The 22,591-nt window shown below is 39.7% G+C and overlaps 1 protein-coding gene across 3 annotated transcripts in view; it reads left to right on the top strand.

Moving 5' to 3' along the window:
- The window catches only part of TBCE (tubulin folding cofactor E), a 70,191-nt gene that overhangs the window by 26,080 nt on the left and 21,520 nt on the right, over nt 1–22,591 (top strand). For all 3 annotated transcript variants that reach the window (XR_003519197.2, XM_027590085.2, XM_035724130.1), the window contains exon 3: nt 5,337–5,421. Coding sequence is in view for 2 of the 3 variants with exons in the window: in XM_027590085.2 (XP_027445886.2) it covers nt 5,337–5,421 (85 nt within the window). In the remaining variant the exon portion in view is untranslated. The remainder of the gene's footprint in view (nt 1–5,336; nt 5,422–22,591) is intronic.

Here is a 22,591-nt window from a genome sequence, read left to right as displayed (position 1 = left end):
TTTTTTTTTTTAAGATTTTATTTTTTAACTTAGAGTATGTGCATGTGAGCAGGGAGGAGGAGCAGAGGCGGAAGGAGAGGAAAAGAATCTCAAGCAGACTCTGCGCTGAGCGTGTAGACCAATGCGGGGCTCGATCTCACCACCCTGAGATCATGACCTGAGCCGAAATCAAGTTTGGGACGCTTAACCAACTGAGCCACCCAGGCACCCCTATGGAATTTATCTTTTACTACTGGTGTATCTCAATGAGCATAATGTCCTCAAAGTTCATCCATGCTGCTGCATGTCAAAACTTCCTTCCTTGTAAAGGCAGAGTAATACTCCATTGTATACATGTATCACATCAAAAAGAATAAAATATTTAGGAATTAACCAGGGAAGTGAAAGACCTATACAATGAAACCTGTAAAACGTTGCTGAAGGAAATGAAACACAAATAAATGGAAAGACATCCGTGTTCGTGGATTGAGTTACTATTATTAAAATGTCAGTACCACCCAAAGCAATCTGAAATTCTGTTTGATCCCTATACAAATCCCAGTGACGGTTTCTGCTGACTCAATCAGAACATTTAGTCCTTTCTTTTTTCACTTATTTATTGATAATTTGGGTTTATAGCTACCATCTTACTATTTGTTTTCTATTTGTCTTGCCTCTGCTTTTTTCTTCTTTTTTTCCCCACCTTTCCCCCGCTTTTATTGGATTATTTTTTAAACTTTATTTTTCCTCTCTCTTAATCATACACCTTTTATTAAGTAATTATCATGGAGGTCAAAACATGCATCTCTGACCTGCAAAGTCTAATTAGTAATTTTACTTCTTCCTGGACTCATGCAAAGACCTTAGAATACCTGAATACTAATTCTGCTTACCCACTTCCTAACTCATATGTTGGATATTTTAATCTGTGTGTATAAAGTACCAAGAACTGATAATAGTTTATATCAGTTTTATTAATTTAGATGTAGCCATATATTTACCCTTTTCTTACCTTTTCTTCCCCTCTGTATCCTCAGGTTTTCACCTGGGATAATTTTCTTTATCCTTGAAGATCACCCCTATAATTTTTCTTTGCTGAAATTGTTTTTTAAATTTTTGAAATTGTGGTTACGTGCATATAAAACATAAAATTTGCCATTTTGACCATTTTTTATTAAAATCTTTTAAATTGTAAAATATGACAAAATTTACCATTTTAACCTTTTTTGAATAGGCTTTATTTATTTATTTTTTTAAAGATTTTATTTATTTATTCGAGAGAGAGAGAGAGAAGCAGAGGGAGAAGCAGGCTTCCCCACTGAGCAGGGAGCCCGATGCGGGACTCGATCCCAGGAGCCTGGGATCATGACCTGAGCGGAAGGCAGACGCTTAACCATCTGAGCCACCCAGGCGCCCTGAATAGGCTTTATTTTTTAGAGTAGTTTTAAGTTCATAGCAAAATTGAAGAGCAGGTAGATTTCCTCCTGCCCCCACACATGCATAGCTTCCCCCTTTACCAGGGTTCCCCACCAGAGTGTATATTTGTTGCAATTCACAAACCTGTATCGATACATCATTGTCACTCAAAGTCTATCTAAGTTCACTCTCGGTGTTGTATATTCTGTCAGTTTGGGAAAATTTATAATGACATGTATCACACAGAGTAGGTTCACTGCCTTAGAAATTCTCTGTGCCCCACCTATTCATCTCTTCTTCCCCCCCTAACTATTTTTAAAATGTTAACATATTTAATTGTAAAATATACGTAACATAAAATTTACCATTTTAACCTTTTGTTTTTTTCCATCTTAACCATTTTTAAGTGTATAGGTAAATAGTGACTAGTCTAGGTATCGCATATAAATAGAACCATATAGCATTTGTCTTTTCAGGATGGCATATTTTAAACAAAATGTCTTCAAGGTTCACCCATGTAGCATGGGTGAGAACTTCATTCCTTTTTGTGGCTGAATATTCCATTGTATGTATATCACGTTTTTTATCTGTCCATCTGTTGATGGGTATTTGGGTTATTTCTACCTATTGGCTATTGTGGGTAATGCTGCAATGAACATTGGCATACAAATGTCTGAGTCTTCTTTAATGCCTGTGGTTATATGCCTGTAAGTAGAATTGATGAGTTGTATGGTAATTCTACATTTAGCTTTTTCAGGAACCACCAAAATGTTTTCCAAAGTGGCAACACCATTTCATGTTTCCACCAGCAGTGTATGAGGGTTCCAGTTTTTCCATATCCTTACTAGCACTTGTTACTTTCCATTGTTTTGGTTATAGTCATGCTATTACGTGTGAAGTGGTATCTCATTGCGGTTTCAGTTTAGATTTCTGTAATTATTAAGGATCCTCTTTTTGTGTGTTTATTGGCCATTTGTATATCTTTGGAGAAATATCTGTCCAAGTCCTTTGTCCATTTTTCAGTTGGGTTGTCTTTTTTTTTTTTTTCTTTTTTAGGTTTTTATTTTAATTTCTGTTAGTTAACATACAGTGTTGTATTAGTCTCCGGTGTACAGTATAGTGATTCAGCACTTCCGTACATCACCCAGTGCTCATCATGACAAGTGCACTCCTTAATCCCCATCACCTATTTCACCCACCCCCCCACCCACCTCTCCTCTCGTAACCATCAGCTTGTTGTCTATAATTAAGAGTCTGTTTCTTGATTTGTGTCTCCTTTTTCCCCCCTTTGCTTATTTTGTTTCTTAAATTCCACACATGAGTGAAATGTGGTATTTGTCTTTCTCTGACTTACTTTGCTTAGCATTATATTCTCTGGCTTCATCCATGCCATTGCAAATGGCAAGATTTCATTCCTTTTTATGGCTGAGTAATGTTCCATTGTATATATACACCACATCTTCTTTATCCATTCATGTGTGGACACTTGGGCTGCTTCCATATCTTGGCTATTGTAAATAATGCTGCTATAAACAATAAGGATACATGTATCCCTTTGGATGTATCCCTTTGAATTGTATTTTTCAGTTCCAGTTTTTATTTAGGGTTTGAAAAAATACAATTTTAATATTTTCTGCTGAAATTTCAAGCTCATCTTTTATTTTCCTGAAAATATTAAAGTTAAAACTCCATTGTGCAGATGCCTGATGAATCCGTTTATGTTGGCTGTTGTTTTCCTTGGTTCTCAGTCATGGAGTCTTTGTCCTTATCTACGCTTGGATATATTTGTTAGAGTGCCAGATATGATGACGAAAAATTATAATTTGAGCTCTTTAATAGTGTTCTCCTCGTCCAGAGAGGCCTGAAATTTACTCTGGCGGATACCTAGGGTCAGTAGCAATCCTAGATCACTTTACATTTATCTGACAATGAGACTACTTGAAGTTGGCCTTTAATCCCTACAATGGTTAGTTTATTTAGCAGTGGTTCCTCCTTACTCTTAGAATGAAGACATTTTGAGCCCAGTACAAATCCTAGAGTTTCTCAGCAGCTTTCACCTTCCTTGGGGGGCTGTGATTTTCAGTATTGATTTCTTTTTTTTTTTTTTTAAGATTTTATTTATTTATTTGACACAGAGAGACAGCGAGAGCAGGAGAACAAGCAGGGGGAGCGGCAGAGGGAGAAGCGGGCTTCCCGCGGAGCAGGGAGCCTGATGCGGAGCTCGATCCCAGGACCCTGGGATCATGATCTGAGCCGAAGGCAGACGCTTAACGACTGGGCCACCCGGGCGCCCTTCAGTATTGATTTCTTAGCCCCTGACATCTGTCCAAAGCTCTGTTCAGCTTTTTAGCTTCTTATATTAGAATTATCAGGTGCCTCAGGAGAAAAGATTGCTCTAAATGCTTATTCAACTCTTTCGGTTTCCCTCTTCTCCCACATGTTGGCCTTGTAATTCCTCACTGCCTTAGTAGCTCTCTGGGATGTACACATATTTTTAAAATTGTAGTAAATATACATAACTTAATTGACCATTTTAACCATTTTTCAGTGTAGAGTTCAGTAGTATTAAGCAGATTAACATTGTTGTGCAGCCTTCACCACCGTGTATCTGGAGCTCTCCATTTTATGAAACTGAAACTCTGTACCCGTTAAATAGTAACTCCCCATTATCTTCTCCCCTCAGCCCCTGACGACCCCCATTTTACTTTCTGTCTCTATGAATTTGCTCTAGAGAGTGTCTCATATATGTGGAATCCTATCTTGTCTTTTTTTGTGTTTGGCTTATGACATTTTAGCATAATATCTTCAGAGTTCAACCATGCTGTAGCATGTCTCAGAATTTCATTCCTTTTAAAGGCTGGATACACCACATTTTGTTTGTCCATGCATCATTAATGGACACTTGGGTTGCTTCCACCTTTTGGCTGTTGTGTATAATGCTGCTATAAACATAAATATGCAGGTGTCTCAGTCCCTGCCTTCAGTTCTTTTAGGTATATGCCCAGAAGTGGAATAGCTAGATCATTTGGAAATTCTGTGTTTAGCTTTTTGAGGAATTATCCTACTGTTTTCCATAGTGGCTGCAGCATTTTATGTTCTCATCAGTAGTGCACAAGGGTTCTAATTTTTCCACATCCTCACCAGCACTTGTTATTTTGTTTTCTTTTGTTTTTTGACTTTTGCCATCATAATTGATGTGAAGTGATTTTCAAAAATAGTTTATCTAGCTTTTCTAGTTTTCACCAGGAGGGTTGATGCAGAAGTGAACCTCTCTGGCTTTCTTTTGCACCTAGCACGGTGCTGAATATAGAGTGGGAGGAGGAAAGGTAAAGAAAATGCTCTGGAAACTGAGGTGGTATAGAAATATAAGGTATGAGTCATAGACAGCAAAGTGTGGTGGGTAAGCCTTGCCTTCTGGAATGAGAATGACCTGGGTTTGAAGTTGTGTGACTTTGAGCAAGTTATTTTACCTATGGTTAATAAAAGATACTGTTTATATATAGATTTTTATTTTATGAAAAGCAGGTTAGTAGACTAGGACTCCAAAAATTTGCATTTTAGTCCAGGAATTGGTAAAAAAGAAGGTAACACTATCTGCTTTACGTAGATGAAATGTCTGTTGTGAGGCTAATATGAGATATTGCAAAGAAACTTTCTGGCATTCAGTAAGTGGTCAGTAAATTTTAGCTATTGTTTCCTGCAGTTGTAGTTTTTGTTGGCTTTTGAACCAAACATGCTATCATATTTGCTGATTGCAGTCCCGAGTCCAGGGTTAACTTGCTCTTTTTCAAAAGCTATTTTTTGCCCCCCCCCCCCCCCCCCCCGCCACGGTGTCTGTGTGACAGGGTTTCCATTGCCAACTGTATTTGCTTGCAGCAAAAAGGAGCATTAATTATCTCTTTCCTCACTTATTCCTCATTTGGTTTTTCTTATTCTGCTAGGACTCTGGTTAGGAGTAGAATGGGACAATCCTGAGAGAGGAAAGCATGATGGAAGCCACGAGGGCACTGTGTATTTTAAATGCAGGTAATTTTTCATTATGAATTTGCATGGTTATTTGGGGTAATATTCAATAGTTGAATAAAGGGGGATGGAGAAGAAGAAATGTTTGGCATTGGGCATAGTTATAATGTAGAATTCGATGTATTCTAAAAAAAACCAATTTGCAGTTTTTTTCCTTAGTTTTTAAAACTCTGGCTCTTCACAAGTAATGTTGCTTGCTTTTTCCTTCTTTGTGTTTTTTTTTTTTGACCGCTTTTTTTTAATTGGATAAATATAAACATTTCTCATTGATTCATTAACAATTTACAATCCACTAAGTGAATAATAAAAAGAAATAGCTTAGATATCCAATAAGAAGCAGTTGATTAAACAAAATACAGAACATCCAAATAGTGGAATGCTAGGCCACCATTAAAAAAAGCTCTTATCATGGAAAGAGTTACACTTTATATTGCATGTCTACTAATATTTTTAACTGCTTGATTTCAGAGAAACTTCATGGAGCTTTGGAAAAAGATGGTGGGATGCTTTCAGACAGAATCTTTTAAATTTTTGTTGTTTGTTTTCCTTAGTAGATTTCAGTTTCTCAGAAAGATTTGGTTTATTTATTTGAGAGAGAGAGAGAGAGAGAGAGAGAGAGCAAGAGAGCACAAGCCAGGGGGAGGGCAGAGGGAGAAGGAGAAGCAGACTCCCCACTGAGCAGGGAGCCCGATGCAGGACTCAATCCCAAGACCCTGGAATTACGACCTGAGCCCAAGGCAGAGGCTTAACTGACTGAGCCACCCAGGTGCCCCTCAAAAAGATCTTTCAATACCAAGCTTATTTTTCCTTAAGTGTGGCACAGTGAACGCAGTCCTGGCCTGGAAGTCAAGAGGCCTCTAACTCTGCTCTTAACAATCCTCACGACCCCTCACAAGACTAAATTTACTAACCTCTAAAATGGGGATCAAAATTAGGTAATAGCAAAATACATTCCCCAGCCTACCATTCTGTAATTTTAGAGAATCAGGATAGAAGAAGAATCAACATGTTTGTAGAAGCAGATAGATGGCAGACATGGAATGAGACCAGCTCAGAGTGTGGCGAGAGTCCGTAGAAGACAGGTTTAGGGAGATGTGGAAATAGAAAGTTCTTATCCTGGCTCTTGATCCCTCACTTCCCTGAACCATGACCTCATAAACCTTCCAGTGAAGGAACTTTTCCTGAAGAGGCTGCCCAGCACAGTTCCCTCCTTAAAAGCTCGCCCACATCATTGATGATTGCATGGACCTTAATGGGCTCTAGATGGAGTGATGTTTTCAGTCTTGTTGTTCTTAGTGTAAAAATCAAGAGTTGTCTTGGTCCTGACAGATCTTCAGGATTTGCCCTGAAGTGCTGATGGGAGGCCTGGGTTCAGGGACAGGGACTCAGTGTTTGGATTCTTGCCCTTGGAATAGCATTTCCTTATTTCATCACATCTTCTAGTGTGGTCATGCCTGAGTATTTACAGACTGAAATACGTGTTTTCCTGTTACAAACTGCTGTTCTTTCATTTCACTGAAATGAGCCTTTTGTTGATTGTAAGTCCTATATGAGTAGGTAATGTTAAGTATGAATTCCATTTCAGTACATTTATGAAGCAGTAAAGAGGGGAGCATTGGGTCTGATGTGGTGGAGAACCACTGGTCTAGACTAAAGGATTCAGCTTTATAGTTGTTAATGCTTATGTTGGTATAATGAGAACATGACTAATAGAGATTATATCAGTATCTTGGAATCTCTGCATTAGACAAAACAGATTACAAATTACATGTATTTGTTACTAAGTTCATTGAGATCTCTTCCTAATATATCATACACACTTCTTCCCTGTCAAAACCCATGTTTGGAGGTGGCCTTAGGAGGTGATCTGGTCCACTCCCTAATCCGCTTCTGACAGTGTCACACCAGCTACTTGGGTGGTGGTCATTTCATGTCACTCTTTAGTTGTAATCTGATCTCTTATATGACCTGAGGTAAGTATGGCAATCTCCTGAGCTATTACCCATAATTAATATTTTGACACAATTTACGGGTTTATCTCAGAATTTATGGCTATGAACCACTCATCAGCATGCTCCCAGGTGCTTCTGTTCTCCATCTGTTGTTTTTTTTGGGGGGAGTAGAGAGGTTTAGTTAAGGTGATTAACCTTGAAGTTCTTTCCACCTTGCCCCTAGATAGCAGAGTGATTTCCAGGTTTTTTTCTTTCAACCTAAACTAGAGAGTATACTCTAAACAGAACTGTGTGGGCCACTATTCCACTGCTCAGGTTTTATTTAAAATGTTCTCTTTCTAAGCAGTTATCTTATTTTTCTGGTGAACAAGAAACTTTTTTTTTTAAGATTTTATTTATTAGAGCACAGAGGGAGAAGGAAAAGCAGAGATGTAGGGCTTGATCCCAGGTCATGACCTGAATGGAAAGCAGACGCTTAACTGACTGAGCCACCCAGACGCCCCTCTTTTTTTTTTCTTAAGATTTTATTTTATTTATTTGAGAGAGCAAGAACATGCACACACAAGCAGGGCAGGGTGGGGGGGACGTGGCAGAGGGAGAGGGAGAAAGCCCAATGTGGTTCTCGATCCCAAGACCCTGAGATCATGACCTGAGCTGAAGGCAGAGGCTTAACTGACTGAGCCACCGAGGCGACTCCCCCCCCCTTTTTTTTTTAAAGAAATCTTAAAATGTGACTTTTTGGGATACCTGGCTGGCTCAGTCAGTAGAGTATGTGACTCTTGATCTTGGGGTTGTAAGTTTGAGCCCCACATGGAGTGTAGAGAGTACTTTAAAGTCTTTAAAGGGGTGTCTGGGTGGCCCAGTCGATTAAGCGTCTAATTGTTGATCTCTGCTCAGGTCTTGATCTCAGGGTTGTGAATTAAAGCCCTGTGTTGGGCTCCATGCTGAGTGTGGAGCCTACTTAAAATAACTAACTTAAAAAAAAAGAGGGGCGCCTGGGTGGCTCAGTCATTAAGCGTCTGCCTTCGTTTCAGGTCATGATCCCGGGGTCCTGGGATAGAGCCCCGCATTGGGCTCCCTGCTCCACGGGAAGCTTGCTTCTCCTCTCCCACTCCCCCTGCTTGTGTTCCCTTTCTCACTGTGTCTCTCTCTGTCAAATAAATAAATAAAAATCTTTAAAAAAAAAAAAAAAGGGACTTTTCTTTGGCACCAGTGAATGGCATACTTGACATCAGAGGAAACACACTGTTCTAGACTTTGTGCACAATACTGGATAACTTAAAAAAATTGAATCTTGATTTGCTCATCCCGTGTGTGTCATAAGATTGGTGTAAAGTATTTTGAGGTTCTGGAATTAGCATTTATGGATTAGTATAAATTATTCCCCTGGTATGGTGTAAAGTGTTAAAAGAATTTTTTTTTATGTACAGATAGTTTGCAGGCAGGGCGGGCACATTTCTGCAAAAGATGAAGAGAGGCATTTCATTCTTGGAAGACTCCATAAATCAGGTCAAAATAAAAATTGTGTCACTCGGGGTCAGTCTACAAAAAAACTGGGCTGTTTTTCCGTTGGGAAAATTAGTTTACCAGGTCAGTTCTCACGTAAAGCACTGTACATCGAGTGAAATGGAAGTTATGCAAGTCTGCCTAAGGCTCTAAACATGTCTAATTTTGTCTGCGGCAAAATAGGGTATGAAGATCAACAAGATTTATTGCAATCTCCCGAGAGACCCAGCTCTTCCCAGGATGTAGCATCTAAAGCCCTAACAAGAAAAATGCTTACTATGGGGAGTTTTGGATCTGTGGAGGACCCTTGCCTTTCAGTAATATTGCCAGATTCAAGAACTAAAAATACCGAATGCATAGTGAAATTTGGATTTTTAGATCAACAGCCGATCATTTTTTAGTATGAGACACATATGGGACATACTTATACTAAAAAATGATTGGCCGTTGAATTCAGATTTAACTGGGCATCCTGAATTTTAGCTGGAGAACCTGTTGGAGAGATAACAGTGTGGACTGAATCTCGACAGGCCTTCATGACAGTCTTCCATTCCCAAAAGGGCCATGGTCAGGATGTTGATTTCATTTAGAGCATCTGTAATTATTGGGCAGAAGGAGTATGGACCCGGAACAAGCTGAATGCTTACAAGACAAAAATGTGTAGACTCTCCTCCTTCCACTGCCTCCCCTCCCCCAATTTTTTTCTCTTTGGACAGGGCTCAGAATTTCAGTGTTTGGATATACCATCTCAGTATGCATCTAGAATCTCTGTGGAGTCTATGTGAATTATTAGTTTATTTTTGGAGATTTATTGTTATTGGTGGGTGCTCACTCACTTGGTATTTTTCAGTATTTGCTGGTATTTTGTTTTCTGAGAAACCCTCCAGGAATGTTCCAGAGGAGACTGATCTTTGATGTTATCCTTTGATCTGTAAAGGGCATAGCATCTACTTTGCAGCTACCTAATACATACCATTCTAACTCCTTTGATCTGCCTGCAGTCAAACTAAACAGTAATAAAGATCTCTTCTTGAATGTTCATTACCGCTGTTTAAAAAGTGTAAATTCAGAACAAAAAGTGAAAACCATGGCATTTGTTTTGCATTGTGTTTTCTCATTTATTAGAACTGTGCTAGTTTTTAAACTTACGTGCTCAAACTTTTTCATTTATTTTTTGTTGCCCTATAGTTGACTAATATTATATTAGTTTCAGGTGTACAATATTGTGGTTTGACAATTCTCTGCATTGTACAATGCTCACCACACTAAGTGTAATCCCATCTGTTAACATACAATGTTACTACAGTAGTGTTGACTATTTCCCTTGCACTGTAGTTTTCATCCCCATGACCTCTTTTTTTAAAGATTTATTTATTTATTTTAGGGTGGGGATGGGCAGAGGGGGAGAGAATCTTTAAGCAGACTCCCTGCTGAGTGCGGAGCCTGACATGGGGCTCGATCCCAGGAGCCTGAGATCATGACCTGAGCCGAAATCAAGAGTCAGCCGCCTAACTGACTGAGCCACCCAGGTGCCACCCCACTCCATGTGACCTGTTTTTAACTGGAAGTCTGTACCTCTTAATCCCCTTCACCTGTTACGTTTATCTGCATGGTGCCTCCCCACTCTGGTAACCGCCAGTTCTCTAAATTTAGAAGTCTGATCCTGTTTTTGTTTGTTTATTCATTTGCTTTTTAGATTCTGCATATAAGTGAAATCATACGGTATTTGTTCTTTGTCTGACATATTTCATCTCGCATAATACTCTCTAGGATATTGTTGTCATGAACATATGTATTCCTGTTGTGAATGGCAAGATTTCATTCTTTTTTACGGCTGAGTAAATACTCCATTGTGTATTTGTATGTCTATACCACATCTTGATCTGTTCATCTGTGGATGGACACTTAGGTTACATCTGTATCTTGGTTATTGTAAATGCTGCAATAAACATAGGGATGCATATGTTTTTGAATTAGTGTTTTTGTTTTCTTTGTTTAAATACCCAGTAGTGGAATGGCTAGATTGTATGATATTTCTATTTTTAATTTTTTGTGGACCCTTCATACTGTTTCCCATAGTGGCTGCACCAATTTACATACCTACCAACAAACAGTGCACAAGGGTTCCCTTTTCCCCACATCCTTGCTAACACTTACCTGTTGTCTTCTCGATAGTAGCTATCCTGACTGGTATCTCATTATTTTTGTATATATGTATGTACGTATGTATGTATTTTTAAAGATTTCATTTTATTGAAAGAGAACATGAGCAGGGGATGGGCAGAGGGAGAGGGAGAAGCAGGCTTCCTGCTGAGCAGGGAGTCGGATGTGGGGCTCAGTCCCAGGACCCCTGAGATCATGACCTGAGCTGAAGGCAGACGCTTACCCGACTGAGCCACCCAGGCGCCCCTTGTTTTAATTTTTTTAAAGATTTTTATTTTTAAGTAATCTCTTCACCCAACATGGGACTTGAACTTACAACCGCAAGATCATGACCTGAACTGAAACCAAGAGTTGGATGCTCAACTGACTGCACCACCCAGGCGCCCCTAAGATTTTATTTTTAAGCAATGTCTACACCCAACGTGGGGCTCGAATTTACAACCCCAAGATCAAGAGTTGCATGCTCTACAGACTGAGCCACCCAGGCGCACCTCTCATTGTGGTTTTGATTTGCATTCCCCTGATAGTGATGCTCAGTATCTTCTCATGTGTCTGTTGGCCATTTGTAGGTCTGCTTTAGAAAATGTCTATTCGAATCTTCTGCCCAATTTTTAGTTGGATTATTTGGGTCTTTTTGGTGTTGAGTTGTATGTTTTTTATGTATTTTGGATAATAACTCCTTAGTGGATATGTCATTTGCAAATATCTTCTCCCATTCAGTAGGTAGCCTTTCCTTTTCTTTCTTTCTCTTTCTTTCCTTCCTTCTTCCCTAACTTCCGTCTGTCTTAACTTCCTTCTGCCTTCCCTTCCTTCTGTCTTCCCTTCCCTGTCTTTCTTCCCTTCCTTTCCTCCCTTTCCCTCCCCTCCCCTCCCCTTCCCTTCATCTCTACACCCAACATGGGGCTCAAACTCTCAACACCGAGATCAAGAGTTGCATGCTTCACCACTGGAGCCAGCCAGGTGCCCGTGTTGTTTTGTTGATGGGTTCCTTCCTGTGCAAAAACTCCTTAGTTTGGTGTAGTCCCAATAGTTTATTTTTGCTTTTGTTTCCCTTGCCTCAGGAGTCATATCCAGAAAAATACTGTTAAACAGATTACTCCCTATGTTTCTTTTAGGAGTTTAGTGGTTTCAGGCTTTACATTTAGGTCTTCAATCCATTTTGAATTCATTTTTGTACATGGTCTAAGAAAGTGACCCAGTTTCACTCTTGCATGTAGCTGTCCAGTTTTCTTAAACTTTTATTGAGAAGACTGCTATTTCCCCATTGTATATTCTTGTGTCCTTTGTCATAGATTGATCACTGGGGTTTCTTCCCCCCGCCCCCCCCCCCCCGGCTCTCTGTTCTGTTCCACTGATTTATGTGTCTGTTTTGTGCCAATATCTTACTGTCTTGATTAGTTCAGCTTTGTGGTATAGCTTAAAATTTGGGATTGTGATACCTCCAGTTTTGTTCTCCTTTCTCAAGATTGCTTTGACTATTTTGGGTCTTTTGTGGTTCCATTTAAGTTTTAGGATTATTTGTTCTAGTTGTGTGTAAAATGCTGTTGCTGATTTGATAGTGATTGCATTGAATCTGTCAATTGCTTTGGGTAATAAAATGGACATTTTAATGTATTCTTCCAATTCATGAGCATGGAGTATCTTTGCATTTGTTTGTGTCCTCTTAAGTTTCTTTCATCAGCGTCTTACAGTTTTCAGAGTATAGGTCTTTCACTCCTTGGTTAAATTTATTCCTAGGTATTTTAGTCTTTTTGATGCAATTTTATGTGGGATTGTTTTCTTGATTTCTCTCTGCTACTTCATTATTAGTATATAGAAACATAAGACATTTCTGTATATTAATTTTTTATCCTGCAGCTTTACTGAATTCATTTATTCTGATAGTTTTTTTGGTGGAGTCTTTAGGGTTTTCTATATATAGTATCATGTCATCTGCAAATAGTGACAGTTTTACTTTTCTTACCAATTTGGATGGCTTTTATTTTTTTTTTCTCTTGTCTGATTGCTGCCTCTAGGATTATTTTTTCATTTAAATCACATGATATTTGAAAAATAGATCTTCCAAAAAAAATTTAAAAAGAAAAACAGTTCTTCCTTATTCTGTTTCCACATCCCCTCCCCCCATTTTATTCCTTTAAGGCAAACCAGGACTATTTCACAAATGTCATACTTTCATTTCACTAGAATTACAAATTTTACTAGTTCTTTTTAAAAATCTTCTAATGTTTTATTTTTTATTATTTTTTAAAGATTTTATTTTTCAGAGAGCACAAGCAGGGGGACTGGCAGGCAGAGGGAGAAGCAGGCTCTCTGCTGAGCAAGGAGCCTGATGTGGGACTCTCTCTCTTTTTTTTTTTTTTTAAATATTTTATTTATTTATTTGACAGAGAGAGACACAGAGAAGGAACACAAGCAGGGGGAATGGGAGAGGGAGAAGCAGGCTTCCCGCCGAGCAGGGAGCCCGATGCGGGGCTCGATCCCAGGACCCCGGGATCATGACCTGAGCTGAAGGCAGACGCTTAATGACTGAGCCACCCAGGCATCCTTCTTTCTCTCTCTTTTTTTTTTAAAGATTTATTTATTTATTAGCATGTGTGTGGGCGAGGGGAGGGGCAGGGGGAGAGAGAGAATCTTGGGCGGACTCCCCACTGAGTGCCAAGCCCGATGTGGAGCTCAATCTCAGGACCCTGAAATCATGACCTGAGCCGAAATCAAGTCAGAATCTCAACCAGCGGAGCCACTCAGGTGCCCCCCAAATTTCACTAGTTCTTAAAACCAATTTCATAAATGTGAGTTTCTAGGAACAGTTGCTCACATGCGAAACCTAGTTGTTTGTATACATTTAGATAGGTATATAAACTATTGTTCTAAATTGTCTGGAATTTTGGGCACCTGGGTGGCTCAGTTGGTTAAGCATCTGCCTTCGGCTCAGGGGATCACGACCCGAGCCGAAGGCAGATGCTTAACAACTGAGCCACCCAGGCGCCCCCGCCCCCCGATTTCTTAATTTGTGATTTGAAGCAGTTAAGATTTGATCGTCTCTACTATGTAGATTTGATCTACATGAATCCAGATGGCAAATACCATGTTGGGGGTGCTCATATACTGCCTTTTTTTTTTTTTTTTTTAACTTGGTATGTTTCTTAGAGATATATATAAACATTTTTAAATTTAAATTCAGTTAATTAACACACGTATTATTGGTTTCAGAGGTGCAGGCCTGTGATTCATCAGTCTTATATAATACCTTGCGGGCATCACATCACGTGCCCGCCTTAATGCCCAGCACCCAGTTACTCCCTCCCTTACCCCTCCCCTGCGGCAGTCCTCAGTTCGTTTCCTTTTACTCAGTTCATTTCCTAAGATTAAGAGTTTCTTATGGTTTGTCTCCCTCTCTGGTTTCTGCTTGTTTTATTTTTCCCTCTCCCTCTATGATCCTCTGTTCTGTTTCTTAAATTCCACATGTCAGTGAGATCATATGATAATTGCCTTTCTCTGATTGACTTATTTCGCTTAGCATAATACCCTCTAGTTCCATCCACGTTGTTGCAAATGGCAAGATTTCATTTTTTTGATGGCTGCGTAGTAGTCCATTGTGTACATACCACCTCTTCTTTATCCATTCATCTGTTGATGGACATCTGGGCTCTTTCCATCGTTTGGCTATTGTGGACATTGCTGCTATAAACATTGGGGTGCAGGTGTCCCTCCAGATCCCTACATTTGTATCTTTGGGGTAAATACCCAGGAGGGCAATTGCTGGGTCATAGGGTAGCTACATTTTCAACTTTTTGAGGAACCTCCATACTGTTTTCCAGAGTGACTGCACCAGCTTGCATTTGCACCAGCAGTGTAGGAGGGTTCCCCTTTCTCCACATCCTCACCAACATCTGTCGTTTCCTGTCTTGTTAATTTTAGCCATTCTGACTGGTGTGAAGTGGTATGTCATTGAGGTTTTGATTTGTATTTCCCTGATGCTGAGGGACGTCGAGCACTTTTTCATGTGTCTGTTGGCTATTTGGATGTGTTTGCAGAAATGTCTGTTCATGTCTTCTCATTTCTTGGATTATTTGTTCTCTGGGTGTTGAGTTTGATAAGTTCTTTAAAGATTTTGGATACTAGCCCTTTATCTGATATGTCATTTGCAAATATCTTTTCCCATTCTGTCAGTTGTCTTTTGGTTTTGCCGATTGTTTCCTTTGCTGTGCAAAAGCTTTTTATCTTGATGAAATCCCAACAGTTCATTTTTGCCCGTTTCCCTTGCCTTTGGTGATGTGTCTAGCAAGAAATTTCGGCAGCTGAGGTCAAAGAGGTTGCTGCCTGTGTTCTTCTTTAGGATTTTGATGGACTCCTGTCTCACATTTAGGTCTTTCATCCATTTTGAGTCTATTTTTGTGTATGGTGTAAGGAAATGGTCCAGTTTCATTCTTCTGCACGTGGCTGTCCAGTTTTCCCAGCACGATTTGTTGAAGAGACTTTTTTTATTGGACATTCTTTCCTGCTTCGTCGAAGATTAGGTTGACCATAGAGTTGAGGGTCCATTTCTGGGCTCTCTATTCTGTTCCATTGATCTTTCTGTCTGTTTTTTTGCCAGTACCATACTGTCTTGATGACTACAGCTTTGTAAGAGAGCTTAAAGTCCGGAATTGTGATGCCACCAGCTTTGGGTTTTTGTTTTTGTTTTTGTTTTTTTCAACATTCCTTTGGCTATTCAGAGTCTTCTGGTTCCATGCAAATTTTAAGATTATTTGTTCCAGTTCTGTGAAAAAAGGTGATGGTATTTTGATAAGGATTGCATTGAATGTGTAGATTGCTCTAGGTAGCATAGGCATTCTTTTTTTTAACCATTGACAGTTTTAGTCAAGGTAAGTTGCTGAAGGGGAGATTGGGCAGATGGATGAAACAGGAAGTATGCAGCTATTCTCCAAGTATGGAGCTTAATACCCAGCTTTTATAGAGCAATATTATTCTTCCAGTCCATGAGTGTGGAATGTTTTCCATTTCTTTGTGTCTTCCTCAATTTCTTTCATGAGTATTCTATAGTTTTCTGAGTACAGATCCTTTGCCTCCTTGGTTAGATTTATTCCTAGGTATTTTATGGTTTTGGGTGCATTTGTAAATGGGATCGACTCCTTAATTTTTCTTTCTTCTGTCTCATTGTTGGTGTATAGAAATGCAGCTGATTTCTGTGCATTGATTTTCTATCTTGCCATGTTGCTGAATTCCTGTATGAGTTCCAGCAATTTTGGGTGGAGTCTTTTGGGCTTTCCACATAAAGTATCATGTCATCTGCAGAGAGTGAGAGTTTTTCTCCTTTGTCTATTTGGATACCTTTTATTTCTTTCTGTTGTCTGGTTGCTGAGGCTAGGACTTCTAATACTATGTTGAAAGCAGTGGTGATAGGGGACAGCCCTGTCGTGTTCCTGACCGTAGGGGAAAAGCTCTCATTTTTCCCCCATTGAGAATGATATTTGCTGTGGGTTTTTCGTAGATGGCTTTTACGATATTGAGGTATGTACCCTCTATCCCTACACTGTGAAGAGTTTTAATCAAGAAAGGATGCTGTACTTTGTCAAATGCTTTTTTTCTGCATCTGTTGAGAGGATCATATGGTTCTTGTCCTTTTATTAATGTGGTGTATCACATTGATTGATTTGCGGCCCAGGAATAAATCCCTTGCAGCCCAGGAATAAATCCCACTTGGTCGTGGTGAATAATCCTTTTAATGGACTGTTGGATCCTATTGGCTAGTATTTTGGTGAGAATTTTGGCATCCATGTTCATCAGGGATATTGGTCTGTAATTCTCCTTTTTGGTCGGGTCTTTGCCTTTAGGATCAAGGTAATACTAGCCTCACAGAATGAGTTTGGAAGTTTTCCTTCCATTTCTAATTTTTGAAGCAGCTTCAGAATAGGTATTAATTCTTCTTTAAATGTTTGGTAGAATTCTCCTGGGAAGCCAGCTAGTTCTGGGCTCTTGTTTGTTGGGAGATTTTTTTGATTACTGCTTTAATTTCCTTGCTGGTTGTGGGTCTGTTCAGGTTTTCTATTTCTTCCTGGTTCAGTTTTGGTAGTTTATACATCTCTAGGAATGCATCCATTTCTTCCAGATTGCCTAATTTATTGGCATATAATTGCTCATAATATATTCTTATAATTGTATTTCTTTGGTGTTGGTTGTGATCTCTCCTCTTTCATTCATGATTTTATTTATTTGGGTCCTTTCTCTTTTTGATAAGTCTGGCCAGGAGTTTATCAATCTTAATTCTTTCAAAGCACCAGCTCCTAGTTTCGATGATCTGTTCTTTTGGTTTCTATCTCATTGTCTTCTGCTCTAATCTTTATTAATTCTCTTCTCCCCCTGGGTTTAGGCTTTGTTTGCTGTTCTTTCTCCATTTCGTTTAGGTGTAAGGTTAGGTTGTGTATTTAAAACCTTCCTTGTTTCTTTCTTTCTTTTCTTTTCTTTTTTTTTTTTTTGAGTAAGTGATAGGAATTTATTAAGTGAAGATACAGAAAAAGCTGTCAAGAGTAACAGGGGTTCTGACAGGGTTGCCCTACCTTTCTTGTTTCTTGAAAGGCTTGTAGTATATAGCCCTATAGTCTTAGGACTGCCTTTGCTGCATCCCAAAGGTTTTGAACAGTTGTGTTTTCATTTTCACTTGTTTCCATGAATTTTTTTAATTCTTCTTTAATTTCCTGGTTGACCCTTTCTTTCTTTTTCTTTCTTCCTTCTTTCCTTCCTTTCTTTCTATTATTTTTAAAGATTTTATTTATTTATTTGACAGAGAGAGAGAGAGACAGTGAGAGAGGGAACACAAGCAGGGGGAGTGGGAGAGGGAGAAGCTGGCTTCCCGTGGAGCAGAGAGCCCAATGTGGGGCGCAATCCCAGGACCCTGGGATCATGACCTGAGCTGAAGGCAGATGCTTAACGACTGAGCCACCCAGGTGCCCTCCATTCATTCTTTAGTAGGATGCTCTTTAGCTTCCATGTATTCGAATTCTTTTCAAATTTCCTCTTGTGATTGAGTTCCAGTTTCAAAGCATTGTGGTCTGAAAATACGCCAGGAATGATCCCAATCTTTTGGTACCGGTTGAGACCTGATTTGTGACCCAGGATTTGATCTCTTCTGGAGAATGTTCCATGTGCACTCAAGAAGAATGTGTCTTCCTTTTTTTTTTAAGATGGAATGTTCTGAATATATCTGTGATGTCCATCTGGTCCAGTGTGTCATTCAGAGCCCTTATTTCCTTGCTGATCTTCTGCTTCGATGATCTGTCCATTGCAGTGAGGGGGGTGATAAGTCCCCTACTATTATTGTATTGTTGTCCATGTGTTTCTTTGATATTAATTGGCTTATGCTCCCATGTTAGGGGCACAAATATTAACAATTGTTAGATCTTCTTGTTGGATAGACCCTTTAATTATGATATGATTATGATGTCCTTCCTCATCTCTTATTATAGTCTTTAGTTTAAAATCTAATTTGTCTGATATAAGGATTGCCACGCCAGCTTTCTTTTGATGTCCATTAGCATGATAAATGGTTTTCCACCCCTCACTTTCAATTTGGAGGTGTCTTTGGGTCTAAAATGAGTCTCTTGCAGACAGTATATCGATGGGCCTTGCTTTTCTTTTTTATCCAGTCTGATACCCTGTCTTTTGACTGGGGCATTTAGCCCATGTACATTCAGAGTAACTATTGGAAGATATGAATTTAGTGCCTTTGTATTACCTATAAAGTGACTGTTATTTTATATTGTCTGTTCCTTTTTGGTCTATGTTACTTTTGGGCTCTCTCTTTGCTTAGAGAATCCCTTTCAATATTTCTTGTAAGGCTGGTTTGGTGATCACAAATTCTTTTAGCTTCTGTTTGTCCTGGAAGCTTTTTATCACTCCTTCTATTTTGAATGACATGTTTCTTAAATATATGGAATATAATTATGTTCAACCCATGAGATGTTTTATATTGAGTAAATGCTTATTTAAAAAGTTGACTTCTTTTTCTTTAAAGGTTTTACTTAAATGTCAGTTAACATACAGTATAATACTAGTTTCAGGTGTACAATATAGTGATTCAGCACTTCCATGCAACACCTGGTGCTCATCACAAGCGCAGTTCTTAATCCCCATCACCTATTTAACTCATCTCCCCACAGCAATCAGAGAACAAAAAGAAATAAAAGGTATCCAAATTGTCAAGGAAGAAGTAAAACTTCCACTATTTGCAGGTGACACGATATTCTATATAGAAAACCGAGAGTCCACTAAAAAAATTGGTAGAACTGATACACGAATTCAGTGAAGCCACAGGATACAAAAGCAATGTACAGAAGACTTTTGCAATTCTATTCACTAGTAATGAAGCAGCAGAGAGAGAAATTAAGGAATCAATCCTATTTACAAGTGCCCCCCAAACAGTAAGATATCTAGGAATAAAACTGGCCAAAGAGGTGAACGACCTATATTCTGAAAAGTATAAAACAGTGATGAAAAAAAATTGAAGATGACCTAAAGAAATGCAAAGACATTCTATACTCATGGATTGGAAGAACATATATTGTTAAAATGTCTATACTACCCAAAGCAATCTACACATTTAACGCAATCCCTATCAAAATACCAACGACATGTTTTACAGAGCTAGAAGAAACAGTCCTAAAATTTGTATGGAATCACAAAAGACCCGAAATAGCCAAAGCAACCTTGCAAAAGAAAAGCAAAGCTTGAGGCATCACAGTTCCAGATTTCAAGTTATATTACAAAGCTGTAGTGATCAAAACAGTATGATATTGGCACAAAAATAGACATGTAGATCAATGGAGCAGAATACAGAACCCAGAAATGAACCCACAACTATATGGTCAATTAATCTTCAACAAAGCAGGAAAGAATATCCAATGGAAAACAGACAGTCTCTTAACAAATGGTGTTGGGAAAACTGTACAGCCACATGCAGAAGACAGGCCCAACCAGCCCCCCGCGATTGCAAGCCAATTTAGCTCAGGTGCCAGTCATCTCACTGGAACCATCTTGGATTTTTAAAGCCTCAGCTGACTCCCAGCTGAGTGCAGTCACCTGGATCATGTCACCTGACCCCATGAGAAACAAGGGCAGCTCAGCTGAGCCAAGCTAACCCACAGAATTACAAGAAATAGCAGACCATTGTTTTAAGCCACTATGCTTTGGGGCAGTTTTTACGTAGCAGTGGAGAACAACTTTGCCTGAGGTTGCGTAAGATCTTTATCTTGCATATGTTAGTAACTGTAGTTTTTCCTAGCAAAACCGTACATAGTCCATACGGTGAAGTTGTTATGTCATGATGTCACTGATATTAGACACCGTAGGAGCCCAACTGAGCACATTTGGCAACCCCTGCTTGAGTGTAGAGAGTGTGGCTTCTGCAATATCCCAGTATTTCAGAAGATGTTGGCTTATGTTTAATGGTATATTAGATACAATACTGTTTAGAAAGGACTGCTGCATTGATGTGTGTGTATAGAAAAGCTTATGCTAGGCAATATAGTGATGGTTTATGGCTTATTTAGTCCTTATAAATAACCTCATTTGATAGGGCTTGATAGATTAGGAGACTCAGGCTGAGAACATAAAACCGCCTCCCTGAGGTCGTATAGCCAGTAGGTAATGGAGCCCAGAGGGATCCCAGGCTTGTCCGACTCCAAAGCTGTACCACCCCCATCCTGCTTCTGCCTCCCATCTTAGGAACGTATCTGTCAGGGCGCCTGGCTGGCTCAGTCGGAAGAGTGTGGTGACTTGATCTTGGGGTCGTAAGTTTGAGCCCCACATTGGGTGTAGAGATTGCTTAAATAAAAATAAAACTTAAAAAAAAAAGGGAAGATACATGTTGATTTGAAATTTAACTTAGGGAATGTGTTTAATTTACCAAAATAAAGCATTGATTTGTATCTATAAGCCCGCACAGAAATGTGGGAAAGGATAGTACGCTAGTCGTTAGAAGTCCAAGGTTTTTGGTCACGGCTGTGATACCTCTAACAGTGGACCCCAGTTTCCCCAACTGAAATAGGGCTGGATTAGATGAGAGTTTCTTAAGGTGGGACATGAGGCCCACCGATGTCAGAATGCCCTGGAGCACTGTTCTAAACAAGCAGATTCCTAGGATCTGGTAAGATTTTCAGAGAACTTTCTGGTTATGTTTAGATGTTATGTTTAGAAGGTTAGGTTATGTTTATGAAGTCCTAACCTAGATGATCTCTGAAGTAGATCCCTTTGAACTCTTAAAAAAATGATGGTGGCCGTATTTGATCTCTTTAGCTGAGTAGCATAACTGTGCTTCTTAAAACAGCACTGTTTTGTTTTTTTTTTAAGATTTTATTTAGGGGCGCCTGGGTGGCTCAGTCAGTTAAGCATCTGCCTTCAGCTCAGGTCATGATCCCAGGGTCCTGGGATTGAGTCCTGCATCGGGCTCCCTGCTCAGCGGGGAGCCTGCTTCTCCCTCTCCTTCTGCCCCTCTCCCTGCTCATGCTCTCTCTCTCTCTCTCTCTCTCTCTCTCTCACACACACACACACACACACACAAGTAAATAAATAAAATCTTTTAAAAATACTTTATTTATCTGAGAGCAAGCATGCCTGAGAGGGGGAGGAGGAGCAGAAGGGGGGGGAGAAGCAGGCTCCCCGCTGAGTGCAGAGCTCTAACAGGGCTCTGCCCTAGGACCCTGAGATCATGATCTGAGCCCAAGGCAGAAGTTTTACCAACTGAGCCACCCAGGCGCTCCCAGAATTGTTTTTTACAACATGAACCTTTCCTAGGGTTAAAATGTAACATTTTCTTGGAAGCTTTGGGTAGTCTGTGATCCTCTGATATCAAAACATACTGTACAGACTCAGAACTTGATTTTAATGCAACATAGAATTTAATTTCCTGCATCATCTGTTCTCCCCTCCCCACTGGATTATTCTCAGCAGCACACAGATCTGATATGCCCACCCATCATCAGACATTGCCTCTTCTGATAGATACCCTGTGTTCCTGCAGCTGTTGCCCTATGCTCTTCTCCCCTTTGCAGTAAAGCCCCTTGGGGCGAGAGTAGCCAGGGCCCCCTGTCCTCTCAGTGTCTGGAACTCACCCTCCGGGCTGCTGCCCCACGGCTTCTACCACGGTTAACTTGCAGGCGCTAGGTTCGGTGGCCAGCCTCAGCTGTCACCGTGCACCCTTCCCTAACGCTGGAGCTGGTTGTCTACTTTCTTCACTGGCTTCCAGGACTGCACACTGGGGTTCCAACGACCTCTGGGCCATTTCTTCTTACCCGTGGCATCACTTCTAACTTTTGGGGATCACAAACCCCTTTTACACTCTGGTCATCTCTGTGGACCCACTTTAGAAAAGTGTGTGTTTATATGGATGAAATTTATCAATCTGAGTTTTCATCCTTTTTACTTATGGTGACTTCTAGCTAGCTTTGATTTCTTTAAGAGTCAAAGGTTATGAGCTGAAATAGTGTTTATAATTTTTGGCAATATATGTATTTCATCATTCTCCTAAGTGATCAAATGATAGTAACATTTATGACTGC

The sequence above is a fragment of the Zalophus californianus genome, chromosome 15, assembly GCF_009762305.2.
Source record: "Zalophus californianus isolate mZalCal1 chromosome 15, mZalCal1.pri.v2, whole genome shotgun sequence".
NCBI lineage: Eukaryota > Metazoa > Chordata > Mammalia > Carnivora > Otariidae > Zalophus > Zalophus californianus.
Note: the sequence above shows the minus strand (reverse complement) of the source record. Positions and strands in the feature narration are given on the sequence as shown.